Genomic DNA, 9,149 nt, shown 5'->3' with positions numbered 1-9,149 from the left:
TCTCCTACATACTAACCTCATCCTGCCCCCTTGACCTGTCCGTCCTCCCTGGACTGACCTATCTCCTCTCTACCTCCCCACCTACACTCAGCTTTACTGGCTCCATCCCCGCCTCTTTGACCAGTCTGTTTCCTCTCCACCTATCTTCTCCTCTATCCATCTTCTATCCGCCTCCCCCTCTCTCCCTATTTATTTCAGATCCCGCTTCCCCTCCCCCATTTCTGAAGAAGGGTCTAGGCCCGAAACGTCAGCCTTCCTGCTCCTCTGATGCTGCTTGGCCTGCTGTGTTCATCCAGCTCTACACCTTGTATATCTCAGATTCTCCAGCATCTGCAGTTCCTACTATTTCTGAATGAGTATTGATTGACTTGTTCTCTTTCTGTGTGCTTACAAAGGCTCCAAGGGCTATTGTGGTGCAGTGTAAGTGTCCCTAGCTCTGGGCCGGGAGGCTAGTGTTCAAGCCCAAACTGATGCAGAGGTGTGTACTAACATGTCTGAGCAGCTTGACTGGAATTTCTATACAGGAGCCTGGCTCACTTCAGCTGGGTGCAGTGGTTAATATCCTGGCTTGTCACACAGAAGTTTGGAGGTACAACGCTCTAAGGGAAAGAGGCTGCTTTCTGACAGGTTTCCTGATGATTTTCCCCTTTCAAGGGGCGGTTAACCCAAATCTGAAGTTGACTGGTTCAATTTCAGTGTAATTTTCAGCAGATTATTCAGCACAGAGGAGATACCTGAATGGGCTGCACCCCCCTTGTCCGCCTTCTTCTTGTCCACCATCCAGACAGTCTGTGGCAGCGGATAGCTGGTAAATGGGTAGGGGGGCACATCGGGGCAAATCTCTGATACGTTCCTGCAAGTCAGGGAACTTTTCCATGTATAGATTAGCTGCCTGCACTGTAGAAACATAAGACAATAGGAGCAGGAGTAGGCCATTCAGCCCTTCAAGCTTCCTCCTCCATTCAATATGATTCTGCAACTCAGTCCCCTGTTCCTGCTTTCTCCACATACTCTTTGATTCTCGTAGCCCTAAGAACTATATCTAACTGCTTTATGAAAACATTCAATGTTTTGGCTTCAACTGCTTTTCTGTGGCAGAGAATTCCACAGGCTCACCACTCTCTGGATGAAGAAATTTCTCCTCATCACAGTCTCCAATAGCTTACCCCATATCATTCAACTGTTATCCCTGGTTCTGGAATTCCAAGTCTTCTGGAAAATTTTTCCTGCATGTACCCTGTCCAGTCCTGTTAGAATTTTATAGGTTTCTATGAGATGCCCCTCATTCTTCTAAACTCCAGTGAATATGGTCCAAGCTGATGCAATCTCCCTACATACATCAATCCTGCCATCCCAGGAATTAGCCTGGCCTCCCTCCTTGAAGTGGGTAATCAATGAAGCTAATTACAAGGAAAAAAAAAACCATATTGGATGTGAGAAACCAACTCTGTTTCCCTCTCGGCAGATGTTGTCAGACCTGCTGTGTTCCTCCAGCACTTTCTGTTCTTATCGTGACTGATTGTGATCCCAAAGAAGTCTGGTTTTGAGGGCGCGCTGGTATTTTCTGTTGGGCAGAGGCTGGGAGCTCAATGGAGAGTACCACCTGTGTTCCCCACGCCCCTGCATCTCCTCCTCCACTACCGCTGAAGCAGGTGAGGGGTGTTGGAGGGGGTGAATGTGGACTATCGGAGCCAAAGTTTCAGGAATGGTCACCACCACCCAGCCTCCATAATACTCCCTCCACTGCAAGGAGCTCAATGCTTTGTCCATAAATTCAGTTTGAATGCATGCCCCTGAAGGAGTTTCGATATTGAGAGTTCTACTCCCTGCTGCCATGGCGATGCCCACCTCTCTCAAAGGTGTTGCCAGACTTGCTGGCTCTTTAGCTTTCCGCCTTTGGGCAAAGATTGTCTCTCTGGCAGTGAGAGGTTCAGCTCAGGACTCCTGTTTAGCGCTGATGTCAGGGCCCTGTGGGAAAAGCCAGCTTCCTGTGATTAAAAATAAAACAGCTCTCTGACATGATCGGCAGCGTGTTCGAGCTTGTTCCTGGCCCAGCACTCAGTGAACTCCAGTCTCTGTCAAACGAGCTCCACTACAGCAAGCTGCAGGTCTTCATCATTCTTGTGGGAAAGTCACAGGGCTACTGGATCAACCGTTGGCCATTTCACTGCCTAGTCTTAGGCAAGGAGCTTGTGTGCATCTACCCCAAAGAAAACAGCAAACTGCAAATTTTACTTCATACATACTTCTAGCTTCATTTTTGTTTCTTATTCATTCACAGGACGTGGGTGTTGCTGGCTGTGCCCAGCATTTATTGCCTGTCCCTAGTTGCCCTTGAGAAGGTGGTAGTGAGCTGCTGCAGTCCATACGCTGTAGGCTGACCCACAATGCCCCTGGGGAGGGAATCCAGAGGCACGAAAGGAATGCAACATATTTCCAAGTCAGGATGGTGAGTGGCTTGTAAGGGAACTTGCAAGTTGTGGTGTTCCCATGTATCCGTTTATCCTTCTAGATAGAAGTGGTTGTGACCTTGGATAGTACTGTCTAAGGAGTTTTGGTGAATTTTTGCAGTGCATCTTGCAGAGAGTACATACTGCTGCTACTGACTGTCAAGGTGGGGGTGGGGGTGGATGCTTGTGGATGTAGTGCCAATCAAGCGGGCTGCTTTGTCCTGGATGGTGTCAAGCCTCTTGAGTGTTGTTGGAGCTGCACTCATCCAGACAAGTGCAGAGTATTCCATCACACTCCTGACTTGTTCCTTGTAGATGGTAGACAGGCTTTGGGAAGTCAGGAGATGAGTTACTCACTGCAGCATTCTGTGTCTCTGACATGCTCTTGTAGCCATTGCGTTTGTATGGCTAGTCCATTCAGTTTCTGGTCGATGGTAAACCCCAGGATTTTGTTAGTGGAGAATCGAGCAATGGTAACATCATTGAACGTCATGGAGGAATGGTTAGATTTTCATTTATTGGAGATGGTAATTGCTTGGCGCATACTCACACTCTTCGCATGAGAAAAATCTGACAAATGTTGTTACTGAACCTCAGAGCATTTTTGAGGACACTTTGCTCTCCAACTTAATGGACGGTTAAAAAAAGGGAAAGAAAGACTTGCATTTCTATACAACCCTTCACAACTTCAGGGCTTCCCAAAGAGTTTGTCATCCAATGGAGTACTTTTGAATTGTGATCAATGTTGTCACGAGGGACAGATTAATTGAGGTGAGGGAATTCCATAGATTCTGACCTAAATAATTGATGTTATCACTAACAAAGGTGGCGTGCCAAACACAAGGGATCAGAATAGTATGATTGTAAAGAAATTAAGGGGAGAATTTACAGAGACAGAGAAGCATGAAGAGAAGGAGGCAGGAATGACACCTACGTTCTGTCTGTAAAAATGAACCCAAGCTTTTGGTTCCCTGGCCAACATCTCTGTCCCAAGTTTCTGCAGTGACCCAGTGAAACTCAGTGCAAGCTGGAAGAACAGCATCTCATTTTCCACTTGGGGACCCTGCAGTTTTCAGGACTCAATATCGAGTTCAATAACTTTAGACCCTGAACGCTTTTCTCTATGCCCTTTACCTCCACGACCCAAGCCCTGTCATGGCATGGGCTGCTTTCAGCACAGCCAACCCATTTTCACTTACTCATGGTCCCCATTACCAGCCTTTCTTCCTCCCTGGCTTACCATTATCCATCCATTTGTCTGTTGAATTAACTGGAAGTAAATAAACAGCACCTCATGTTTCAATTAGGCATTTAAAAGCCTTCTGCACTGAGACTGAGTTCAACAATTTTAGGTATCTCCTCAAATTGTTTCCTGTTCTGTGCAGGTTTTTGGTTTTATTCTTGCTTCTGTTTGCTTTTGGAAGGAATCTGCTTATCATTCTACCACTCCCTCCTCCTCGAGTCAAGCTCCTTGTTTCTTTTGGTCTCATTACCAATCCCTTTGGCGTTTTGCCACCAACTCTTCTGTTTAATCTCTCTCAACTGGCCCACCTATCACAAACATTTTGTGGCATGTGGGTTTCTTCCCACCCTAATCCCTCACCCAAAACCTAATATATTTTTAACTTTTCTCCATTCTGAGTAAAGATCATTGACCTATAGCTTTGACTGATGCTCTCCCCACAGATGCTGCCTGATGGGTTAGCCATTTTTGGCTATTCCTGTTAAAACTAAAAAGTTCTCACTTATTAGGCCTGGGTTATGTTAAATTTTCAAGCCCTGCTGATGTCAGGAATGTTAGTGGTTGTGGTTTTAATGATTATAAGGCCCCAGCCTGTCAGCTTCAGGGCTGGGAAAGGCTGCCCACAGCCACACGGCCTTCAGCTTCCTAATGCCTACCTGGTAGGCAAGTAGCAGACTGAGGGGCCAGAGATCCTGGCAGGCGGACAGATGCTCCCCTGCCCACCTGCAATATGGATCTACCCATAGGCCCTCATGCGTCCCACAACGACAAGCAACATACCTCAGAGGTCTCTCATTGGCTTCAAACACGGATGTGCAAAGCTCCATACAAATTCAAGCCTCTTTTTTAACCCTGTTTTGCAGAGATTGCCATGGTGGCCAGACTGGTTTTATTTTTCGGTGTGTGTTTTTAAAAGAGTGGCTGAGAGTGTGCCTTCCGTAATGAAATGCCCTCTGTCACTCAGTTAGTAGGGAATAATGCTTAGGACCTGGAAACACTAACTGTGTTTCTTTGTTTTTCTATACTTTAGTAAGAAGGACTGTAATGGTTAGCTTCTTAACTTGCTTTCTTTATCTTTCTGCTTTGTACTAAGATTCTGTGCCTAGGTATATCTGACCTAAGATGGCGCCGTAAGTGGCAGCTTGTAAACTTTTCATGGTCCTCATGCGAGTGAGTACATGTGACAATAAAAGCTAATTCTAATTCTAGCAGCTCCTGAAGTCAATATGTAGCCTCGCAATATCTAAATCACAATGCAGATCCTCAATTCTAGTTGAGAGTTGTAAAGTATAATACAATGAATACTAACAATCATAAAAATGGTTTAATCAGTTCCTCAAAAAAAACCTTTTTAATTAATCTTCATCATATTTAGGTTCAAATTAAAATCATGAAAGTCATTGGCAGGTCATTCAAATCCCAACATACCTGTCCAGCACAAAGGACAAAGAGTCCCAGTGCACAAAATGCAAGTGAGATGGATTATCCTCTCCCCCTGCTATCTTATATGCACTTGGAAGAATAGGCAGAGTTTGTCTTTCTTGGATAATTTCACTCCTTCACCAGTTTGCAGAGACATTTTTGGGAATGACTAGTATCCACTTTAATCTGGTTTCCTTTTTCTCTGACTGCGTGTTCCACAGAAACATCTCCTGCAGCAGTAACGGCAACACTTAACCAGTAGCCACACAGCGAGCAGCTCAGTGACCAGGAGCACACTGATCACATCCAGGCTGTGATACTGGATGAAGTTCAGCTCGTGAGCTGCAGCACGTAAATGCTCTGCCCCTTTGTGCCTCATCACAAATTCCACCCAATGGACAGAGAGCTCCAATGGATGGAGGGCGCGGTCCTTGTGCAGTGAAGACAGTGTCATCATGGCTTCTCTGTATCTAAGGCAGGAAAAGAAAGACAAGATTAATTGCAACTTGGCAGGAACATGGTGAGAGCGTGACGGGTGAACTACAGGTAGAGAAATAATGAAGGAGAGAAAACTGTAACCACTTGTCCTTCTGGACTTGGTCATGCTGAAAAGATGTTTCTCGGCATGCAGTTTTCAGGAAGCACAGTTCCTGCTGAACAGGGTCACTTATTTCAGATAAAGACAAACAAGAATTTCTTCGAAATTCTCTACTCTCGAGTGCTTTGGAGACTGGAATGAAGATGGTCTGCCTTCAACAATTTTACTGATGCTGCAACGCTTTAGTTCTCATTTTCAATGTAAGGATCTGGACCTGGGTATCATGCCATTGAAGAATTCAACAGAAGTTTATTACAGCTAGCTATTATATATAAATATTACATTCACAGGCACACCAGTGTCTTGGCTAACATTAAGCTATTATTTATGGTGCAGATTGAGGCTGTTCGGCCCATTGTATCCATGCTGGTCAACAAACAGCTGACTACACTCATCCCGTTTTCCAGCTTTGGGCTCATATCCTTGGAGCCGATGGCAACACAAATGAATATGCAAATTCTGCTGAAATATTACAAGAGTTTCTGAGTCAACCACACTCTCATCCAGTTCCGGATGCCCACACCCTTTGGGTAAAAATATTTCTCTTAGATTCTCCTCTTACCTGAAATCTTTCCCCCCCCCACCCCGCCGATTATTTACACCTCTTCTAATTGAAAAGAGCCTTCCTATCCATGCCCCTCATAATCTTATACACTTCCATCAGGTCCCCTCTCAACATTCACCACTCCAACATAAACAAACCCAGGGTCTCCAATATTTTCTCAAAGGTCTCAGAACCTCCAATCCAGACACCATCTTGGTAAATCTCCTTTGCACCCTCTGTAGGTCAATTAGATCCTTCCTATCATATGGTGACCATAATTTGGGAGGTGATGGCCCAGTGGTATTATCGCTAGACTATTAAATCCAAAACTCAACTAATATTCTGGGGACCCAGGTTCCAATCCTGCCAAAGCAGATAGTGGAATTTGAATACAGTAATAATCTGTAATCATGAAACCATTGTCTATTGTCAGAAAAAAAAATCTGGTTCACTAATGTCTTTTAAGGAAAGGAAAGGAAATCTCCCATCCTTACCTGGTTTGGTGTACGTGTGATTCAAGACCCCACAGCAGTGTGGTTGACTCTCAACTGCCCTCTGAAATGGACTAGCAACTCACCCAGTTCAAAGGCAACTAGAGACAGGCAATAAATGCTGGCGTAGCCAGTGATGCCCATGTTCTACAGGTGAGTAGAAGAAAATAAGGTGTCGCCTTTTTGGATGAGATGTTAAGCCAAGACCCTATCTGCCTCTTCGGGATTCTAGTGTGCAGGATTATTTCACCCTCAAAAAGCATCACGTTAAAAACAGAGGAACTCGTCATCATCACTTTGCTGGTCATGGGTGCTTGTTATGCACAAATTGGCAGCTGTGTTTCCTGTGTGACAGGTTACCATGGGGGGCTTCATAAGTGCATCATTAGCTCTAAAGTGATCCGGGATATTCTGAGGTCAGAACTGGCCCTATGTACATGCTGATTGTTTATCCAAAGTCCAATACTGGATTGGCAGAAATTTCCTCCAAGTAAATATGGAGAAGATCAAAGCCTTGTCTTTGCCCCCTCTGAACACTATTCCAATGCTCTCTCTCCAACTGCCCGAAGTTGAACCAGACTGATCACAATCTTGGTGTTACATTTGTTTTTGGGATTAGCTTGGACCATATACCTTTGCTAAGATGGCAAAGACAACCTACCTCCTCCCCTAATGTCACCCACCTTCATCCATGTCACATTTCACCTCAGGTTGAAGCCCTCATCCATGCCTTGGTTAACTCTAGCCTTGCTAGACATTCCACTCTGCAACTTGAACTCAAACACAGCTCTTGCTCCCTGCAGCCTAACATGCAGCAAGTGCCATTCCCCGATCACTCCTGTGCTCACTGACTGACATTAGTTTCCAGTCAAGCAACATCTTGAAAATTCTCATCCTGGTTTTCAAATCTCTCCCTGGCATCACGAATCTCTTGAAGGCGCACAACTCTCCAAGATCTTTGCAGCCCTCTAATTCTCTTGTGCGTCTCCGATTGGCCATTGGCCTTCAGTTGCCTATGCCTTCAGCTCTGAAATTCCCACCCTATACCTCTCACCTCCTCTGCCTTGTTGTCCTCCTATAAAACATTAACATCCACCAACATTTGCTTACCTTTTCCAATATATCTTTGCGTGGCTCAGCTGATTTATATTTTCTGACACTCCTGTGAGGTGTCAGGGGATGTTTTATCAAGTGAAAGAAGCTCTGTAAACTCAGGTTGTTGTTGGGGATCGGTCTTACGCTAAGAATAGTATAATTAATTTTACTGACCTGGTATCATTGATAACTGTGTTTAATGCATTGACTAGATCATCGGAACTCATTTGTTCTATGTCTAGGTTAATCCCAGCACCACGGTTGACTATTTGATTGACATTATATCCTTGATCTCCATATAATGGTAACATGACAGATGGTACACCACTGCAGATAGCCTCATAGAGCCCATTCGTTCCTCCATGCGTGATGAAGGCTTGTGTTTTGGGATGTCCTGGTGCACAGGAGAGGGAAACAGAAATTGAACACTTGCTCAATCGTTTTCAATAATTGCATCAAAACTTCTTTGGATCAGGAACTCACCGGAGAAAAACATGAGTCAATTTGACCAGCACTTTCCCAATTTATGAACCCCATGGAGAGTCTAAAACCAGGCAGCTAATTGGTTTATTTTCCCCTTTCAACAGCCTCGTGTATTGAAAGGAGATGGTGAACTACATGAACCTTATGTCCCAGTTGGAACTGAATGGCTGTGAATCATTGCAAAGGAAAGGCAAGTTGGACAGTCTACAAACAAGCTCAGAAAGTGCTGGAGAAACTCAACAGATCTGGCAGCTTTTATGCAGAGAGAAACAGTCTACATCCCAGCACTTGCAGACGAATGCCCAATTGAGATTGATTGTGACTGCAATGTGAGATACTCTGGGTTAACATCCTAAATCAGAAATTTGTGGGTTTAGATCCCAATCTCAAGACTTGACCATAAAATCCTCACTTGGAAGCACCATCTTTCAAACAACACACCAAACGAAAGCTCTCTCAGGTGAAAACTTGTCTGGGAGATCCCAGGCACCAGTTCCAAAAAGCAGGGAAGTTCTACTCACTGTTTATTCCTCCATCTACATCATCGAACAATAAAATGGTCTAGTCATCACTGTTTCAGTATCACTAAGAAAATATGCAAACAGAGTGTAAAGTTGCATGTGACCAGCAGATCACATCCCTACTTGTGGGATCTTGCTGTGCACAAATTAGCTACCACATTTCCAAAAATGACAATTACAACGGGACGTAGTCAAACACTTGACTGTTGGTATCATTGGCAAGCTCCAATACAAGCCACAGATAGCAGGAACTGCAGATGCTGGAAAATCTGAGATAACAAGATGTAGAGCTGGATGAACAC

The 9,149-nt window shown here is 44.7% G+C and overlaps 1 protein-coding gene and 1 long non-coding RNA gene across 3 annotated transcripts in view; one reads left to right on the top strand and one right to left on the bottom strand.

The window, feature by feature from the left end:
- The window catches only part of LOC125483569, a 15,771-nt gene extending 6,877 nt beyond the window's left edge, over positions 1-8,894 (top strand). The window contains exon 2 of the long non-coding RNA XR_007262517.1: positions 8,431-8,894. This is a non-coding gene — a long non-coding RNA (uncharacterized LOC125483569). The remainder of the gene's footprint in view (positions 1-8,430) is intronic.
- The window catches only part of LOC109912695 (UDP-glucuronosyltransferase 1A1-like), a 10,394-nt gene continuing 6,276 nt past the window's right edge, over positions 5,032-9,149 (bottom strand). Inside the window, exons 4-5 of one of the 2 annotated variants that reach the window (XM_020512131.2) lie at positions 8,018-8,237; positions 5,032-5,585 (exon numbers count right to left, since the gene is read on the bottom strand). In XM_020512131.2, coding sequence (XP_020367720.1) covers positions 5,297-5,585; positions 8,018-8,237 — 509 coding nt within the window. In that variant the 3' untranslated portion in view covers positions 5,032-5,296. The remainder of the gene's footprint in view (positions 5,586-8,017; positions 8,238-9,149) is intronic. The other variant, XM_048599466.1, reaches the window with a different exon arrangement.

This window comes from Rhincodon typus, chromosome 7 (genome assembly GCF_021869965.1).
Source record: "Rhincodon typus isolate 14 chromosome 7, sRhiTyp1.1, whole genome shotgun sequence".
In the NCBI taxonomy this organism is placed as follows: domain Eukaryota; kingdom Metazoa; phylum Chordata; class Chondrichthyes; order Orectolobiformes; family Rhincodontidae; genus Rhincodon; species Rhincodon typus.
This window is presented reverse-complemented; position numbering and strand designations above follow the sequence as displayed.